Here is a 19,088-nt window from a genome sequence, read left to right on the forward strand (position 1 = left end):
AGAGATTATCATTTCATGTTTTAGAAAAGAAAATTGTTGAACTTTTAAGTGCATTTACAATTTACAATCAAACACTGACCATTTCAGTATCTTTTTTATTAGAATTATGAGGTTTAAAATAAGCCTTTTTTTTTTCAGCTTTCTTTCTGAGTGGATTATTTGGGTAAATAAATTGAAGAGGGTCAGTTTGGTCAAAAGCTCCAAAACATCCTCTAACTTTGATGTCCACATCTGTTGACTATCTTGATGCCCTTTTGGATCTAATTTTATGCCATCGCATCTTCTGCGGCTTCTTTTATTATAAACTACTATGTATAATTAATCAATCCATATGAAGTTTTTAGTACATGAAGGCACCTTTTTGCATGCGTGATTTACTTCAGCAACAACAACAACACTCCAAACTTTCTACTATTTTCAAATATTAGAAAAAGAATGATAATATTGTTAGGTCGACTACGATCCACGTATGCCTACTTGCTTAATTTTTTTTTTAATTCAAAAGAAAAGAAGAAAAGGATAAGTGTCCACTTACGAACTAAAAAGTCACTCAAAGAAAAGCCATTAATATTTAATTAGGTAAAGAGATTTAAATTAAACATATAAAATTGCATGCTTGGTCCATAATCCATATGCCAGGGGAAAAGAGAATCATCTTATATGACTGGAAATATTTCTCTCTCCCTGAATTCTTTTGTCATTTTAATGTTACAACTGTGACGATGGACGTAAAATATTTCGTTTATTAGTTGTCATCAGACAAGAATGGTTGTGCATAATTTTTAACACTATTTGTTAGGTCTTGCAATTATAATACTGTACCACAGTTTATTAATTTTTAGAATGATCCTTCCAGTATTTTATTTTATTTTATTTAGCTAACTTTAGGTTGTATGATTAAATATTTTTGAATCCTTCTGAGATATATAAAATATTTCTACCAGTAGTGTCGTTATGCAGCTAAAAAACGTACGAGTAGATAGATGATGGACTTCTTCTCTTGCAAGGCCGCATGATCTTTAAGAACCAAAATTACTCGTTTAGGTCTGATTCAAATCGGGTTACCATGTTATTAGATTCCATTGCCAACCCCTAATTCAACTATTTATTTGGTAGTCAAGAAATTCAACTATTAGAGTATAATTTAGAGAGAGAAGAGAGAAGAAATTATTCGGACCTCAGCCAAGATTTCTCGTGTTACATTAGAAACTGAACCCGACGAAAGATGATGCAAAGTCGGAAGAGGAAGATAATGGTAACGTTAATGAGTTAAATACTAGGGGGATAACTTATACCAAACTAATAGTAATTTCTTACGGGATATATTTTATATCTCAATTCTTTTTTTTTATTACAAAAAAGAGAGAAAATTTTACTCTTTTTGAGCATTTCATAGTGTCTTAAATAGATGTAGCAGGGATATATATGTAATTATTAACGTGGTAATTTTTGGGATGATTGAGATTCAATGCATGACGATTTTGTGTACGGCTACTACCAAAGAGATTATAAGTAAATCTAACCCTAAATAATTATTGTGAAGAAAATTATTTAGTGGTTGGTGGTAGCTTAGTTTAAGGGCTCAATTTGGTTAATGGTTTAGTTGTGCAATCGATTTCAAAGAGCAATTTAGCAGTGCAATGACTTAGAGTAAATATTTGTGCGGCATTTAATTTTGAGCAACTTGAAATCTAGATTAGACGGCTTAATATATTGACTAAAGCTTGGTGAAATCTTATATTAATGATTGATATTGATATGTATTCAACTGCGTGATATAAATTGTTCTTGCAGTGGATTCCTCCCACTAACTGCGGATCGGAGAAAAATAGAATACAACAAATATGCAATCTATATTTCGATACAAGATTGATGCTCGACAGTATACACATATTATATATGTATACAAGCAACGTGGCCACTCGAGTAGAGGACAAATCACACATCGTCTCCTTCAAGGGAGATGCATCTGCTCTCCCGAAATCGAAAAGAGTAGATTTTTTCTTTTTCTTTTTTGAAGATTTTTCTTGGGTTTTTTTTGTCTTCCTTTCTTCCGGTCGCGATCGGGGCCCGTGCTTTGTGGCTTCTTTTGCTTTCCTTTCTTGCCCTCACTTATCCTCTATAGGTCGATTTCTCGTGCACTCCTTTATATAGTTTATATGCCTTGGCTATCGAGAAGAGAGATTTGTGATTGGTAAGAGAGAGAGAGAGAGAGAGAAAGAGAGAGAGAGAGAGAGAGATGTCGAAGAATTCGTTGGAGAGGCATCAATCCATCGATGCTCAATTGAGGCTTTTGGCGCCGGGGAAGGTGTCAGAGGATGATAAGCTGGTCGAGTATGACGCCCTTCTCGTTGATCGCTTTCTCGACATCCTCCAGGACTTGCATGGCGAGGATCTGAGAGAGTTGGTAATACTATGAGCTTTTTTTTGTTCTCGTTTCTATTGGATTAGGGGATATCATTCTGACCGAGTGACAGTTCTGAGTGGTTATTTTGGATATTTTCTCAAAAATAATGGTAACTACTTTAGGGATCAACTAAAAGAGTTTCTTTTTCATTAAAAGATGTAATATTTTGTTGTATTTTTCTTAATCTGTGTCAGTTGGTCCGATTTATGTCGGAAAGCAATAGATTGTATTGATCTAGGATTTTTAATGCAAAAAGATTAATCTTGAAAGAGGATTCATCTTCGTAGGTTCAAGAATGCTATGAGCTATCTGCAGAGTACGAAAAGGACCGGGAACTCGCGAAGCTCGATGAACTGGGGAACTTACTCACCAGCCTGGATCCTGGCGATGCCATTGTGGTTGCGAGTTCCTTCTCTCATATGCTTAATTTGGCAAACTTGGCCGAAGAGGTCCAGATTGCGTACCGTAGGAGGAACAAGCTGAAGAGGGGAGATTTTGCTGATGAAGCCTCGGCTACTACTGAGTCGGACATCGAAGAGACCCTTAAGCGACTCGTCACACAGCTGAAGAAGTCGAGGGAGGAGGTTTTTGATGCTCTCAAGAACCAGACGATTGATCTGGTTTTCACTGCTCATCCTACTCAGTCGATCCGGAGATCGCTGCTCCAGAAGCACGGAAGGTTCGTTGACCAGTTGTGTAGAAGTAGAGATCTGGCACTTTTCAGAAGTTCTAGCTATTTTGATTAATATATTTGGATCTGATTTGTTTAGTTTGAGTGGTGGCTGGCACCTGATTTGACAATTCTGTTCATTTTTTCTCTTCCACCCATGCTAATCATTATTATATACACTGTTACTAAGTCCGTCCTGTATCAATTCCTCATCTCCCTCCCCCAGCTCCAAACACACAAGCATACCCTGTAATCACTGATTCTGTTTTGCTGCTGTACATTGGCAGACTATTAGGAGTAGTCTAGTCATGATGGTGTGGTATCTTGTTCTCACGAAAGCTTGTAATATTCTTCAGGATCCGGAATTGTTTAACACAGTTATATGCCAAGGATATTACTTCTGATGAGAAGCAGGAGCTTGATGAAGCTCTTCAAAGAGAGGTAAATTTTGAGCACCATATCCTAATGAAATTTCAAAAATAAATTCACCGCTGACAGAATTTTTTTCAACTTTTGACCTTCTAAACAATATCATTGACTTTGTTATCATGTGATTCTTGTTAGTGGGCATAGAGACTAAATGAAGCGAGGAATTCTGTGACTATGCCCAGGAATGAATAGTCATCTCCTACCCAAACGTATAATTGGGAAATGGGACCCTGGAAAGTTAAAATAAATGAAGTGCTTCCTGTCAATGGTGCTTCCCAGTTCCCACATTATGTCTTGCCAATAACTGTCTTAGTGTCTCCTGAACATTGCACCAAGTCAACCTGTGAGAACTCTCCTCGTTAACCTGAAAGGATTCATTTATGTGATATGTTATTTATCCAAGTATCTATTGAACTTTAATCTACCATGAATATGGACACCTATGCTATCATGCATATCCCTGTAGGTTCAGTATATTATGTTCATAGTCAGCAAGTGGAAACTCCGGCAGATTGTCTTTCAATAAGTGTATAAAACTGTAAACATCAATTTTATTGCCCACTTGCATTACCAAAATTTCTTTCTTTCTCAAGATGCCTCGAGAACATTTCATGCATGGAAGTTTTATTTTCTTATTTGTTTACTACTTATAGATGTTTTATTTTCTTTCTTTCTTTACAGATTCAAGCTGCTTTTAGAACTGATGAAATCCGAAGAACACCCCCTACTCCGCAGGATGAAATGCGAGCAGGGATGAGTTACTTCCATGAAACTATATGGAAGGGTGTACCAAAATTCTTGCGTCGTGTGGATACAGCTCTGAAGAACATTGGAATTAATGAACGCCTTCCCTACAATGCTCCTCTTATTCAATTTTCTTCTTGGATGGGTGGTGATCGTGATGGTACTTCTTTTCTGCACATTCTTTTTTCTTATATCGATTGAGAGTTCAAATTTAAGATATGTTAAATATCCACGAGAGGAATGAGTCAGATAGGAGTGAAGGTACTGCATATATCAACTAGGATTTCCACTTAGAGGTTCTATTTATTGCCATTTTTATTTATTTCTAAGTTCCTGTTGAAGCTTGCTCTTTAGAATAACTTAGGAATTATTGATGTATTTAAATGTGTTGTACAGGAAATCCAAGAGTTACACCAGAGGTTACAAGGGATGTATGCTTGTTGGCCAGGATGATGGCTGCAAACCTGTACTATTCCCAGATAGAAGATCTAATGTTTGAGGTTTTGCAACCATTCAATCATATTTAATTGAAAATTGTAATCCCATTGGAACATCATTTTCTTGAAGAAAATCTTTCCAATTGTTTTCTTGAATTTCTGAGTCTACTAATAGCATCTTATATTTATACAGCTCTCCATGTGGCGATGCAGTGATGAACTTCGGGTGCATGCTGATGAACTACATCGCTCTACAAGGAAAGATGCCAAACATTATATAGGTAGGCAGCACGGAATATGATGCTTTGCAATAACATATTTTCTATCATTTCCTGATTAGCTTGCTGGTTTCTAGTTCAAAGTGTTCATTTGTTATCACCATTTCTGCCGAAGTTCCTCATTTTTTCTCTACAATTACCTGTCTGGAAATTTAGCACTACAAATCATCCTGTTACTCGGTTCATTTCTAATTAAAATCTTCTAAAGTTCTCTGCAGTATCTTCAAGTACCTTGCACTGAACACATCCATCCATATGGAGATTCTCTATTTGCATACCAGTTTGATCAATATTATAATATCCTTGTATTATCTTGTAAATCTTGTTCTTCATCACATGGTGCAGTTCAAGGAGTACAAATTGTGTTATTCATCCTTCTCCTTTACTACCTCCTGTTTCATCTACATCGAAATGCGGAAATCTTGCTGCAACAAGATTCTTTCTTTCACATTTTGAGCATCTGAAATTGTCAAAAAAATTCTTTGTTTCCTTCTCCTGTATATCTTGATCATCTAACATCACTTCAACACACTTTGTTTCGGTCCTGAATGAGTGCATGTGGACTTCTTTGTTGCTTAGTAAACACATGTTTCCTTGAGTTTCCATTCTCTTGCAGCAAAATGTTGTAATGATATTCAATCTGAGAATCCACCATTAAATTATTTCACTTGGAAGTTATTGGCATATTTCTAGTCCATTTTTTATGTTGTAGAGCAGAAATACTATTCAATTCAATCTTCAATTTGGATTTCTACTTTGATATGTAAGCATGCTAACATGCTATTGCAAGGCAGAGATAGACTCAATCACATAGTCCTTAATCTCTGGATCCCTCTTTATGGCAACAAGCCAACAACTTTGGCCAGGACACCTATACTTCCGTATCTCACTCTGAGTCCAAATTTTCTTATTTGATGACAAAGATCTATTTCTTCATGATCCATTTCCTACAATTACATATTAATTAAGTTGATTCTTTGCGGCTTTCTAGGGAGCACACGGTGTTCTTTTTGTGTGTGACAAATCCAATTATTCCAGATCAAATTGGATCAATCGCGTTAAAGCCCAAAATATGATTTGGTTTTCTACTATAATAGTTTGCTTTTTAATTCATCTGGTTTCTAAAGAGTATTTTCGGATGCAGAGTTCTGGAAACAAGTTCCTTCGAATGAACCTTATCGTGTTATACTTGGTGATTTGAGGGATAAGTTATATAATACACGTGAACGTTCTCGCCATCTTTTGTCCAATGGAACTTCTGACATTCCAGAGGAGGCAACTTTCACTAATGTCGAGCAGGTTTGTTTCAGTCAACTTTATAATATTTCCTGTGGAAAGTCCAAACAAATGAGATGTATGCTTCTGTATGAGTTATTGTAGTCTTAAAAAGATATTACTAAAAGTTCTCTTAGTTTTTCTGTACTATTGTTTCTTTTATCATAAAGCTTTTAAAGTTTACTAAATTTTCATTGCTTATAATTGATCTGCTGATATTGCATCTTTATACAAAAAGATGGTTACTTGGAGAATTGTGCTCATATTTTTGCTTTCAGTTTATGTTATTCTAAAATTGATATTTTTTGTTTTTCATTTTCACAAACGATAAGCACGTAATCATTTATTTGCAGTCATGTCCTTTCTTGAATAGATACTCTATGTTTGGTTGTGTATTCTTATTTCTTAGCTTTTCCTGGACTAATTATTTCTTGACTTGTATTGCAGTTTCTGGAACCCCTTGAGCTATGTTACAGATCACTATGCTCTTGTGGCGATAGACCTATAGCTGATGGAAGTCTTCTCGACTTCCTCCGGCAAGTATCTACCTTTGGTCTTTGTCTCGTGAAGCTTGACATCAGACAAGAATCTGACCGGCATACTGATGTCATTGATGCTATCACTACACATCTTGGAATTGGATCATACCGTGATTGGTCTGAGGAAAAACGCCAGGAGTGGCTGTTAGCTGAACTTAGAGGCAAGCGCCCTCTATTTGGACCTGACCTTCCTCAGACTGAGGAAATTGCTGACGTGTTAGGGACATTTCACGTTATAGCAGAGCTTCCTGCTGATAATTTTGGGGCTTATATCATTTCAATGGCAACTGCTCCATCAGATGTGCTTGCAGTTGAGCTTCTTCAACGTGAGTGTCATGTGAAGAAACCATTGAGAGTTGTTCCATTGTTTGAGAAACTTGGAGATCTAGAAGGAGCCCCTGCAGCTGTAGCACGACTCTTTTCGATAGACTGGTACATGAACAGGATTAATGGAAAACAGGAGGTTATGATTGGGTATTCAGATTCTGGTAAGGATGCAGGTCGTCTTTCTGCAGCATGGCAGTTGTACAAAGCTCAAGAGGAGCTTGTAAAGGTGGCAAAGCAATATGGAGTGAAGTTGACAATGTTTCATGGACGAGGTGGAACAGTCGGAAGAGGAGGTGGCCCTACACATCTTGCTATATTATCTCAGCCACCAGAGACAATCAATGGATCACTTCGTGTGACAGTCCAAGGTGAGGTAATTGAGCACTCATTTGGAGAAGAGCGTCTGTGCTTCAGAACACTTCAACGTTTCACAGCAGCTACTCTTGAACATGGAATGAACCCTCCTATTCCTCCAAAGCCTGAATGGAGGGCTATGATGGATGAAATGGCTGTGGTAGCCACAAAGGAGTATCGGTCAATAGTCTTCCAAGAATCACGTTTTGTTGAATACTTCCGTCTGGTAAGCAGTCTTGCCCCCTTGTGTCATTTGTTATAAGATGATATGCAGTTTGCCTCAATTTCTAATAGATTGTGATTGCATAAAGCCATCGATATTACGATGATAGCACATTAAAGAAGATCGGGTTGTCTTAGCATCTCATTTTCTGGACAGTAGTGTTCCTATTTAGTGTAATCCTTATTGCACAGTGAAGCATTTGCCACAATAATTCGGACATGCCCAAATTAGGACTCTAGCATTTTTTAATGCATTGACCTTGTAAGATATTTTTTACTGCATCAAATGACTAAAACAATCTGTGCAAATGATTTAAAATTTATACCAACATTTTCCTTAAGTCAAATGTATTAATACTGATGTTAGAAGGCCTTTTCACTTTCCAGTTTAGGTCTTGTATATATTTTTTTTGTATAATTAGATAAGAGTTTTTCAAAATGTGCAATGGAAAATCTGGCATGTATGTTTTTTTATTTGTTATTTGATTCGTTCGATTGTTCAATGGGAGTTTGCAAATAAATTAGTGATATCGGCAAAATGAGCTTGCTCTTCTATTTTGTAGGCCACACCTGAGACGGAATATGGTAGGATGAACATAGGTAGCAGGCCATCAAAAAGGAAGCCTAGTGGGGGCATAGAATCCCTCCGTGCTATCCCATGGATTTTTGCTTGGACGCAGATAAGGTTTCACCTCCCTGTGTGGCTTGGCTTCGGTGCAGCATTCAAGCATGTACTGCAAAAGGACATCAGAAACCTTCATATACTCAAAGAGATGTATAATGCGTGGCCATTTTTCAGGGTTACGTTAGACTTGGTTGAGATGGTTTTTGCTAAGGGAGACCCAGGAATAGCCGCTTTATATGACAAATTGCTAGTTTCAGATGATTTAAGGTCATTTGGGGAGCAACTAAGATCTAACTTTGAGGAGACAAAACAATTCCTCCTCCAGGTAAATTCTGATACTTTTTCTTATAGCTGTTATTGCGAAATCTTCCTATTTAAATAATTACATCATCTAGCTAGATGTAGTGCTGACACCATATTGTTGGAAAAGGATTTGGAGGATGACAGATTTTCTCTTACTTATAGACCAATTTTGTATCTACAGTTAGAATAATCTTACTATAATGTAAATCCTTTCATAGTTGAATTTCTGTTCAAGTTTCATATTTCTACATACGAGTAGGCCTAGACCTTGATGTTCCCTTTTTGGACCCTATGCTGGACTTTTTCTAGGTTTATTTAAAGCCTATGCAGGTAGAAAGGTATTATGTATCAACCTTATTGTTGTGTATTAGAAGACCTATAGTGCATGTTTAATATTGTTTGCAAATCAAACCCTTATACTATGAGCATTCTGTTCATAAATCCTGCAGGATACCATATTTTGTATGAGAAAATTCTGTTTATATTTAACTTTTGAAATGACTAAGTTTCTCCATTAGTCCCAGAAACAGAAAGGAATAAATGCAGCTTAAAGTGAACTGCAGAAAAGCAATTTTGCATAAAAGTGAATCTAAAGTGTATAGGTTGTACTGCATATATTCCAGATATAGGCCTTATTGAGCAGGATATTGTTACGTTGTTCTTTTATCGGATGCTCATCAGTATTGTTGCATTAAAAAGAAAAATCTTCAGAACTTTGGAAACTACTATGCTGCTTAACTCTATACTTACACTCAGTAGCATTTATAGAATTCTGAATCCAATTTACAGGTTATTTATGTGACATTCTTTATGTTCGGAGATTATTTTCCATTCTGTCTCATCCTAAATACAATATAATGGGAATTACTGCAGGTTGCTGGTCACAAGGACCTTCTTGAAGGTGATCCTTACTTGAAGCAGAGGTTACGGTTGCGTGATTCGTACATAACAACATTGAATGTATGCCAAGCTTACACACTGAGACGTGTCCGAGACCCTAGTTTCCACGCAGATGCGAGGCCCTCTTTGTCAAAGGAGACCCTTGATTCTAGCAAGCCTGCTGAACTAGTGAAGCTGAACCCTACCAGCGAGTACGCACCTGGATTGGAAGATACCCTCATTTTGACAATGAAGGGTATTGCTGCAGGCATGCAAAACACTGGGTAGATTACCACATAATATATTGATATGTAAATTATTGAACATCTTAATGTACTCTGCAACCTGCAAATTTTCACAACTTTTAAGTCTTTCTTATGTACTTGAGGTTAAAATTTTGAGTGGCATCTGTTTTGCCATCGTACCTCGCCTGAATAAATTTTGTGAAAGAAACTTTATGCAGGTTGGAATTGCAACCCATTTTAATCTGCAAATTAACGTGAACTTTATGCTCGTCCTGTTCTTGTGACACTGTGTGAGAGGCATTATTTTTCCCTTCTTTTACAAAGAAAAGTGAGGATTTTATGGTGTCGGGGTCAATGCTGAAGCATGCATCAGGTTGTTTTGTTTTACTGTTTAGGTTTGGATATGCAAAAATTTATTAAAAATGATTTCGACCATGTTGTTAATTATTGGGATGGCAACAACCAACTTTTGTATATTCTCGGTTGACAGGGAGAGAGATATCCAAAAGAAGAGAGAGAGAAACAAAGAAGAATAGGATGTGGATATCCCAAAGTCCAAAGATACTACTGTCCACCTTTTATAAAAGCAAAAAGATGTCGTAGATACTACGTACTATTCCAAGTGGCATAACCTTATTTGAACATATGAATAGAATATATTCCTACTCATCCTCTCGTTTGCACGGGGATGTTACTATCCAACGGATACCTTTCTCTTATCCTTCGGCTAATACATTGACTTAGAGAATAAACTCGTAGCTTCGACACTAAGATCCTGTAACGACTTCCCATAGAATTTAGAGCCTACCCCCTCTCCAGCAAATCCTGGGCTCCTCCAATGGACACCTGCCACGTTTCTTTGTCCACAACTTGGTGCAATGTGATTGGCTTTCTTTTCGATGTTTACTTGCGGTTATGGCAGTGGATATTAATTCTCGTTAGGTTCGGTATATTCGCTGCAATTGCGTTGCATTAACTGTGGGATTTCTTAGCACTTGCTTGCCAATTGCCATTGACATCTAAGACATCCAGTGACGTGTCAGTAATTGACTGGAAGATGGGTGGGAAAGTTTTCTTATTCGATTTCTCTATTATACGTTGACCGACTTTATAACAGAGAACCGACTAACATCTTATCTACTCGCGGGAGTCGATGCCTTCTTCTCTCGTTATATATTCGAAGGCAGGCACAGTGCCTATCCAAGATTACACCTTACCTTTTATCAGCAGTTCTTGTTATTAGAAAAGAGAGCAACATCTTGATCTCAGAATAAGAGCTCAACATGACGGTTGGTCTCTCTCTCTCTCTCTCTCTCTCTCTCTTCTCCTCTTCCTTTTGCTATATTCTCATAACCTTATTCAAAGTTAATTTTAACACTACTATATGTTGTTGGTGTACAGATTGTGGATATGTGCGTGAGCATGGACTGCTCTGGATGCGTGAACAAGATAAGGAAGGCCCTTCTCAAGCTTGATGGTATATAAATTAATTTGAAGGATTGAGTCAAAAGCATATAAACTAAGCTGTTATTAGAAAACAGACCGGCATATATGTATGTATATATTACGCCTTACATCTTTTAAAACTTAAAAAAGAAAATCTTTTTTTTGCTGTAGGGGTGGACGAGGTGGACATAGACATGGCGAGGCAGAAGGTGACGGTGACCGGGTGGGTGGACCAGAAGAAGGTGCTGAAGACGGTGAGGAAGACGGGAAGGAAGGCGGTGCTGTGGCCGTATACCTACGGGACGGAGCACGCCACGTACACTCAAGAGTACTACCACGACTACCAGCCCACCCCCGGCCACCATCTCATCTCCAACGCCAACTCAAACTCCTACAACTACCGCGTCCACGGCTACGTCAACGACGCCGACGTACATGGCTACTACCGAGGCGCATCGTCGTCTTCTTCTTCTTCTCCGCATCTTTTTAGTCACAGTGCTGGCTCTATGTTCAGTGATGACAACCCAAACGCGTGTTCCATTATGTGAAGACTTTTGTTTATATATCGATCGCTGATCCATGTCTATATATATGTATGGTAGGGAATTATTGCACCCAAGGGTAGGTGTTGGAATGTTATATATATATATAATAAATGAGTGATTAAAAAAAAATTACTGTATAAATAGTAATTTTCTTTTTTACACCTAAACATGTCATCAACCATCATTCACGGTTATACTTGTTATCTGTGGTCCACTCCACTATCCCAGATCCATCTTTTCCACCTCGGCTCCACGTCATATTTTCTATTTTTTCCCATCATGCTCTCCCTAAGATCAAACGGTCGACCCGCTGCAGCTGTCATATCCTATAAATATGCAACATGGAGCCTAACTTTTCCCAATTAATACAAAGCCTAAATGACTCTCATATCATCTATACTACATCAATGCAAGGAGGAAATGCCATCAGGTTAGGTAGGATAACCGATTAAATAGATTCGGTTGTATGTAACCAACCAAATTCATATATACAAGAAGCTTTACTATTTGCTCATGTCTCACCAATACCCAAATTTTTCCTATGTTAATCCTCCTTCAAGTGACTACGATAAGTAGATCATTCAAGAGATATAACACATTAACAGATCTATCAAAGAATAATTAAGCACATACATAATCTTGAAAAGTTAAACAGTTTATTAAAGGTAGCCATCACAAAACAAAATGATGTTATGTGCTGAGAACAAATTAACTTTTGATATAGCTTTCTACTTGGCTATATATGATTGATTAGCCGCAGAAATTATTCTGCTGGCTACCAAGTTCATTTTAGGTTCCATCCAAAAGTAGCGGAAGGAAACAACAATAATACTAACAAAGGTGCAGAAGTTCCTCATTAGACATTGGATTGTTGAGAATGGCCTCTAGTTGAATTGTTGGAATTGCTCTGATGAAGGATGTTAAACGCTCATGCACAACAGTTTCTCAGACCTCTGAAAAAGTTCTTGCCTGGGCGACAATAATGCCAGTTTAGCTGAAGGCATCAGTAAGATGCCACTCGAGGTACACGTGCCCTCACAGGTGTCTTCGAAGGACTCACCCTGAACAAACCAAAAGGGCAAATGACCATGAGATAATTCATCAAAAATTTCACATGAAATTAGGAATGGAAAGTAGGGCAGGGGATACTGCCTGATAGGAAGAGTTCCCAGATACATGCCACTACAACTCAGAGCTATAATAGCACTTTCTGCCTGTCATTGATTAAGTAAACAAGAAGTCAGGTGAAAAGCGTAAGATCATTACAGGTGCCAATGCAAATACTTATGTAGGCTATATATAAACAGTCTTTCTGAGATATTTAGGAATATGTGAAGAATGAATCCAGAATTGAGGAGCACAGAGAAACTAAGTCATGAGGTCTACCAGCATTGCTATAGACACCAAGCTACAAAGACTGGATATGCAGAGACACAAAATGGATAAGTCAATATGAAGAATCTGGAAAACAAGGAGACAATTTGTTAACTATACATAGCAGTGTGTTATGCATGTGTATTCTCTGCATTATCTTTAATAATAAAATTGATATTTAACATGTGATAGTATATATCCAAGCACATCTCCAACTTAATCATTGACAAAGTTAACTATCTACACCAAATTGTTAGCTCTAATATCAGAAGAAAATATTGATATATAAATCATGAGGTGATTGTGGCATGAATCCTCAGATAGCCTCCTCTATTTCATAGATCATGCCCCATAAAATAGGATGTAACAACATTTATTGCAAATAGAACCTTCCGGACTTAAATAAGAAATCTTAAAATCTTTGGACTCTCGAATGTATCTAAGAATTCTCCAAGAAATATCTTAAGCCATATCAGGATATTTTTTTCCCTCTTTTAAGAGATTGGATATGTAAAGGAAGTATATGGTATTTCTCCACAAAATATTTAATGAGTATCGAATATGATATTATATTTGATACATACATCGTAGGTACATGCAAAATGTTGGCATATGTCATTGCCAACATAATACAGCTAAGAGCTTATGAATAACTTCTTAACTTTCTCTAGCAAACAGCTAGATGACGTTGGATTGCTGTTGGAGTTAGGTCAGAAGACAATTCTAAATGCAAATGTCATATAAAGGCTTGCTGGCCTAAAACTTTCACAAGTTAAACCTTTTTAAAACTGTGATAACAATGCACAATTAAAGCATCAAATAGACCATAGATTATAGTCCATAAAAACTAAGTCATATAGACTTACTTGAACAAACTCAACAAAAGCAATGCATGTGTTGTGCACATTATCCCCAAGCAGCCTCAAGCGAGAAACCTGCAGAGAAGAATCAGTAATCACTACTGAAAAATCAATTGAAACTTCACTGGAATATGTCAAAATATTAATAGATTCCAACTGTTTGCCTACCTCGCCACACAATCGTTCAAAGAATACCTTTACATCTAGTTGAGTGACCTGCACAAACAAGAAGAAGACGATGATGGAGAAGCTTCAATACAGTAATCAGATACCAATAAAACTCTTTTGATCATTCGTCAGTACAGCACATATATAGGAATTTCAATAAAAAAAGGAGAAAATTAAACAACAAAAGCCCTTGGTAGCTTTGAGGCTTTATTAGCTTCTTTAGGTTCTCTTCTAGTGTATTTCATGAGCTTTATATACATTTTAGTGACAAGAATATCAAATCAATTATGGTTGTCATGCCTGAACGTGAAGAAAAAAAAAAACTGCCACTTGCACAACAATCCTGGATATAAATTTTAGAGAGCCAAAAGCTATTCAAGATACAACATACTAAATTCTTTGTTTCATTTAACCTAGTGGTTCTGCTTTCATTTGGTGGAAATTCAAAATAATAAAACACCTTGATTACTTGACATAGGGGCTGTTTATGAGAATGATTGGTCATTTTGACCTCAATATTACACAAAGTTGCATGTATGATGTAGGGTGATCTTGTATAACTCCAATAAAACATGGTATGCTCAATTATTTATCTGTGAAAAATCCATAAACTAAAGAAGGGGAATAGGAAAGTATAGTAAAAGAAGAAATAGAAAATTATGTGGTACTTCTAATAAATTTTTTGGCTAAAAGTAACAGAAGCACAAGTAATTCAATCATTTCATCAGCTCCGTTCAGTTTTGACTAACAGAAATTAGTTTTAGTACAGATTTGTCAAATTTTGGATGATTTGACTTTAGTTTCATGAGGTTTCAGAAGAGTTGTAATACAATGAGAATTTTGGATACTTTAAGCTAAAAGTAAAGGCTGAGTCCAAGATGACGACTATTAGTCAGTCTCGAGTGAAAGCCATTTATTTCCGATTGAAACATCTAAGTTTCAGGATTTCAGCAGAAACTTGAAATTATTTGATGAATATCAGTTTTATAGTCAATATATTTATGTCTAGTAACCATGAGGTCAGAATAGATATATCATAAGCATTCACAAAATGATAGACAAGGTAAAATGGGAAGAAATGCACCAACCTTCTTGTCTATGTTTGTACAATACACTGTCCTCACAACCATTTCTTTTTCATCCTCCGACTGTATCCAGAGTAAGATTGTAGTGAAACATAATGGAAGTATTTGAATAAAAATGATCGTAGCACATTTACTACAGGTAAACAAGTGGATCTATATATACATGTATATTGCATTAATAAGCATGGAAATATATACTAACCCGGGGAAGAAACTTTGGGTTCACAGGTAAGATTGCTGTTTTTGAAGGTAATACCCGAACAGGATAGTAACCTAGCATCGTCCCCCCAAGATTTAATGCTGCCCTTGCGCCATCTGTAACAATGAAAAGTTTCCAGCTTCATGATTTAGATATACATGAGACAACAAATGCTGCAAAAGATTTACTAGTAGTGGCTATATGCAAACTTACTACCTTCATCAGAAAACTCAATGAAAGCAAAACGCAGAACCGAGCGTGGATCCCCACAAACCCGGCAATCTACCACCTACAAGGGGGAAAAGGTTAGAGGTCAGAAGAGAATCATGCAACCACTCCTTATAGGTTGACACCAACTCAACAGCTTAACAGACTTCTCTACAGTTGAGAGCCAACACAAAGAAAATATGTCAATATCAGATCAACCGAGCACAAGCCTGAGAAATTTTCACAGCAAACATATGCAAATTATTTCTTTAGATGCAAAATAGAACAACAGTATTCTTGGTTCCTCTTCCCTCAATCATCTGTTGCTTAGTGGTTCAAGTACCGCCCCAGTTGGTCAGCAACAAGTGATCACATGAAGGTGAAACAACAAGCTCCAGCATATGAAACTAACCTATATACCAGGCTTTATAGAGCATTATTCAATTGAGAAAACACATGGACAATCTAGAAGGAATCAGTGTCAAAGAACAAAAAACTCACCAAAGACCTCAAAAAGAGGGTGTACTAGTACATGAGACAAGACTCCCGCCTACAATTTTCACTGAATAACTTGAACAAGCCAAAAATCTACAGCCTTTTGCACTCAACTCCACAATTCATAGTAAACAGGAGAGAGCTGGCAAATGCCAATCAAAATATATTAAGAAGATTCTTGTTGGTTTATGATCCAAGAGACAATTATGACTAAAACATGAGAGAAGAGTAAGCCTCGTAATATCGTGGAACTTCAAAGACCAGCTAAGAATAACAGTCTATTCAGTGGCCTGCTATCAAAAAATAACAAGACTATATTAAAGAACAATATTGTAACCATGCAACTGATCCAATGGTTTGTTTATCCATTCTATTACCAACAAGAAAATTGAAACTTTTGAACTTATATATCAATATAGATGAAATTTCCAGTCTGAGAACTTACTTGCCCACAAGTAGCAAATATTTCAGCAAGCTTCTCTTCAGTCACCTGACATTGATTGATCAATGTGGAGTAATTAGCAATTTAGCGCAATCCACCAAAGCAGGAAAAAACGAAAAAATAGATACCTGCAAATTCTAGCAGTACACAGCAAGCAATCCTTTTTTTAACTCGCACATGAATTATCATAATACCAAGATAACAACAAAAAGATATAAGAAATTTCTCTTAGTTTCAATAGACTCACATGCTGGTCAATATCGGAAACATATACAGTTCTCCGAATGCTGTCCTCCTTCTCAGCTCTTCGAGCTCTGTCATTGACCCGCCTCCTCCCCTGGTTATAGCCATTCCTTCTCTGGAAGGATAAACCAATTAGATTTAATCTCTGATCATCCAAAACTTCCTCTTTGCTTCCCTCCAAAGATAAAATTAATCAAAACCAAGCAACAAACTAACGATCTCTTGCCCAAAATTAAGAACACCATCTATCTAAATAAACCCAGAACCCTACTAAAAGAATCAAGCCAACGCAAAAACCCAATGATCGAGACCGCAACAAAATCAAATTAATCATCACTTACCCTACGATTCTGCTGACTACCAGACGATCCATCGCTGCTCGAGTCCCTATTGCTACCATTACCAATCTGATAAAGATTATAGTAATCCGTCGACGCCACAAAGACGGGGGCATCTGCAGACAGCCCATTCGATTTCCTATGAGACGAGGGGAAAAATTCCTTCGCCGAGGGGTTCAGTTTCGACAGCAAATCCACAAGGTTCCTCACGTCTCTCTGGTACTCCAACTCGTTGTGCCGTCGGACGAACTGGTCCTCCGACGCGATTGCGTTCTCTGCCACCGCAGCCATTGCCGATTATGGCAAAAACAAAAAACAAAAACTCAAGAACCCAACAACGAATTCCTCCAAAGAGGATCAAAAATCGGGAAAAGGCAGCAACTTGATCACTATCTCTTTACTTCCTCCCTCACTATTTATGCTCCCGGTCTTTGTTTCTATAGGCTAATTTGGGAAAGGGTAAAGGGTCGAATTAGTGTTGGGTTGGTTCTAAATAGGAAGGCATTGTGAAGTCTTTAAAGAGGAGTGACTTTATTAGTTATTGTTCTCTTCTTTTTGCCTCCGTTTTAGAGGAAAGGAGAGAGAGAGAGAGAGAGAGAGAGAGAGAGATATGGATGTTAATGGAAAGAAAAGAACGGGAGAGAGAGGAGAAGAACGGCAATGGCGAACAAGGAGAGAGAGAGAGAGAGAGAGAGAGAGAGAGAGAGAGAGAGAGAGAGAAGCGTAAGCTTCGGTCAGCAAAAAGGTTGTTAGCTTGGGACGCAGGTGTAAGCTACTTAGATGAGATAGGGGGGTTTGTTGGGGTTGTGAATGACTTGAATTCCACTCTCGTAGTTTTAGTTACAGGACACGTGCTGACTCACGTGACCATAAAAAGGGTTTTATTGTGGATTTGTATTTCCATATCCATACTTTTAAATGGATCTCTTTTAGCCATATTGAAAGAAAAATAACTATGTTTTTTTAATAATAAAATAAGATTTTTTTTTAAGATCGTATGATATTTTTTTATATTATGTTTATGTTTATTTATGGCGATGATGTCACATGATTAAATACGATATGGCACAGCCAATAGCAACTTGGGATAGATACGGTCTGAAGTGGACAATGATTACGATATCAAAATAACGAACTGGATATAGCAGAGTTGATAACTCTAGATTGGAGTGATCAGAAATGGATAATGATTGAGTCATTGCAGTAAAGAACACTATATGACGAGCGGTGAATTTGCGCTAAATTTATGATATAATTAAAGTCATATGATATAATTAAAGAGCATATTATTTCAGAAAAATGGGATTCAATTTTATGAAGGTTTCTAAATGGCAGGATAATTTTATAAATTTGTAAATTATTTCCTTTTTTGAGAGAGAGAGAGAGAGTGACTGAAGTAGGAATTAACAATGTCCTAGTTAAAAATAAATAAAATAAAAGTGTTATACTTATGCAATACGAGCTCCTTGGTGAACAATACTTACCGCAGCGAGTTAGTAAGGCACATAGTAGAAAACAAAAAAATAAAATAAAAGTAATTTCATAGTTATTAGAACCATTCTAACTTTTGTTTTGTTATCGACTAATTTGATAGTTCAACTAGCGAACTATGCAACTCGAACGAGTCTAGGTTAAGATATTGACTGGATAGGAAAATGCTGCCTTAATGCAATGAAAATCTTAAAATTGTCCATCTAAGTTGCAAGTTAATTTCATTTGCATCCATTGTTGTAAAGGAGTTTCCAAATAAGTGAAGAATAATAAAAGGAAGCATTTATTTTTATATTTTTTCATCCAGAGAAGTAGGAAATTAATGGTGTTCTAGATGTTGTTGAGATTTAATTGCACTAATTCAACCCCAATCATTTTAACCAGTGAGCATTATATCTCACTGGGCAAAAACAAGCATCTAATGTTGCGGCTTTCTTCATTAAATAATTTCCACCGAAAAA

The 19,088-nt window shown here is 36.9% G+C and overlaps 3 protein-coding genes across 5 annotated transcripts; 2 read left to right on the forward strand and 1 right to left on the reverse strand.

Annotated features, from left to right (window-relative positions):
- The first annotated feature begins 1,934 nt into the window (after nt 1-1,934).
- Nucleotides 1,935-10,002, forward strand: LOC140781918 (phosphoenolpyruvate carboxylase 1). Of its 3 annotated transcripts, XM_073128218.1 has the most exons (10): nt 1,935-2,407; nt 2,695-3,086; nt 3,434-3,518; nt 4,188-4,410; nt 4,647-4,750; nt 4,881-4,968; nt 6,110-6,264; nt 6,688-7,686; nt 8,246-8,632; nt 9,484-10,002. In XM_073128218.1, exons 1-10 carry the CDS (start codon nt 2,240-2,242, stop codon nt 9,775-9,777), a joined length of 2,895 nt encoding a protein of 964 aa, XP_072984319.1. In that variant the 5' UTR covers nt 1,935-2,239; the 3' UTR covers nt 9,778-10,002. The 3 variants fall into 3 exon arrangements, with proteins under 3 accessions (XP_072984319.1, XP_072984320.1, XP_072984321.1); XM_073128219.1 differs by lacking the exons at nt 6,110-6,264; nt 6,688-7,686; nt 8,246-8,632; nt 9,484-10,002 and having other exon boundaries at nt 4,647-4,786; XM_073128220.1 differs by lacking the exons at nt 4,188-4,410; nt 4,647-4,750; nt 4,881-4,968; ... (2 more) ...; nt 8,246-8,632; nt 9,484-10,002 and adding an exon at nt 3,642-3,847 and having other exon boundaries at nt 1,940-2,407.
- Nucleotides 10,003-10,886: 884 nt separating this feature from the next.
- LOC140782377 (heavy metal-associated isoprenylated plant protein 28-like) lies at nt 10,887-11,884 on the forward strand. The gene is made up of 3 exons (XM_073128902.1): nt 10,887-11,023; nt 11,136-11,211; nt 11,352-11,884. Exons 1-3 carry the CDS (start codon nt 11,018-11,020, stop codon nt 11,726-11,728), a joined length of 459 nt encoding a protein of 152 aa, XP_072985003.1. The 5' UTR covers nt 10,887-11,017; the 3' UTR covers nt 11,729-11,884.
- A 475-nt stretch (nt 11,885-12,359) lies between these two features.
- On the reverse strand, nt 12,360-17,923 carry LOC140782893 (polyadenylate-binding protein-interacting protein 9-like). The gene is made up of 10 exons (XM_073129745.1): nt 17,140-17,923; nt 16,803-16,913; nt 16,559-16,603; nt 15,628-15,700; nt 15,415-15,527; nt 15,216-15,275; nt 14,128-14,175; nt 13,966-14,034; nt 12,878-12,939; nt 12,360-12,786 (listed from the first exon to the last, which is right to left on the reverse strand). The coding sequence occupies exons 1-10, from the start codon at nt 17,425-17,427 to the stop codon at nt 12,729-12,731; spliced, it is 927 nt and encodes a 308-aa protein (XP_072985846.1). The 5' UTR covers nt 17,428-17,923; the 3' UTR covers nt 12,360-12,728.
- Between the last annotated feature and the right edge of the window lie 1,165 nt (nt 17,924-19,088).

This window comes from Typha latifolia, chromosome 2, assembly GCF_019914945.1.
Source record: "Typha latifolia isolate L0001 chromosome 2, TyphaL0001v2, whole genome shotgun sequence".
Classification (NCBI taxonomy): Eukaryota; Viridiplantae; Streptophyta; class Magnoliopsida; order Poales; family Typhaceae; genus Typha; species Typha latifolia.

Excerpts from the sequence above, each read along its gene's own strand:
- LOC140781918 (XM_073128218.1), top strand. The coding sequence starts at position 2,240 with ATGTCGAAGAATTCGTTGGAGAGGCATCAATCCATCGATGCTCAATTG. Across the intron at positions 4,411-4,646 it reads GATGGGTGGTGATCGTGATG|GAAATCCAAGAGTTACACCA; the intron begins GTACTTCTTTTC and ends TGTGTTGTACAG. Across the intron at positions 6,265-6,687 it reads CTTTCACTAATGTCGAGCAG|TTTCTGGAACCCCTTGAGCT; the intron begins GTTTGTTTCAGT and ends CTTGTATTGCAG.
- LOC140782377 (XM_073128902.1), top strand. Across the intron at positions 11,212-11,351 it reads GGCCCTTCTCAAGCTTGATG|GGGTGGACGAGGTGGACATA; the intron begins GTATATAAATTA and ends TTTTTGCTGTAG.
- LOC140782893 (XM_073129745.1), bottom strand. The coding sequence starts at position 17,427 with ATGGCTGCGGTGGCAGAGAACGCAATCGCGTCGGAGGACCAGTTCGTC. Across the intron at positions 15,701-16,558 it reads TATTTGCTACTTGTGGGCAA|GTGGTAGATTGCCGGGTTTG; the intron begins GTAAGTTCTCAG and ends TCCCCCTTGTAG. Across the intron at positions 15,528-15,627 it reads CATTGAGTTTTCTGATGAAG|ATGGCGCAAGGGCAGCATTA; the intron begins GTAGTAAGTTTG and ends TCATTGTTACAG.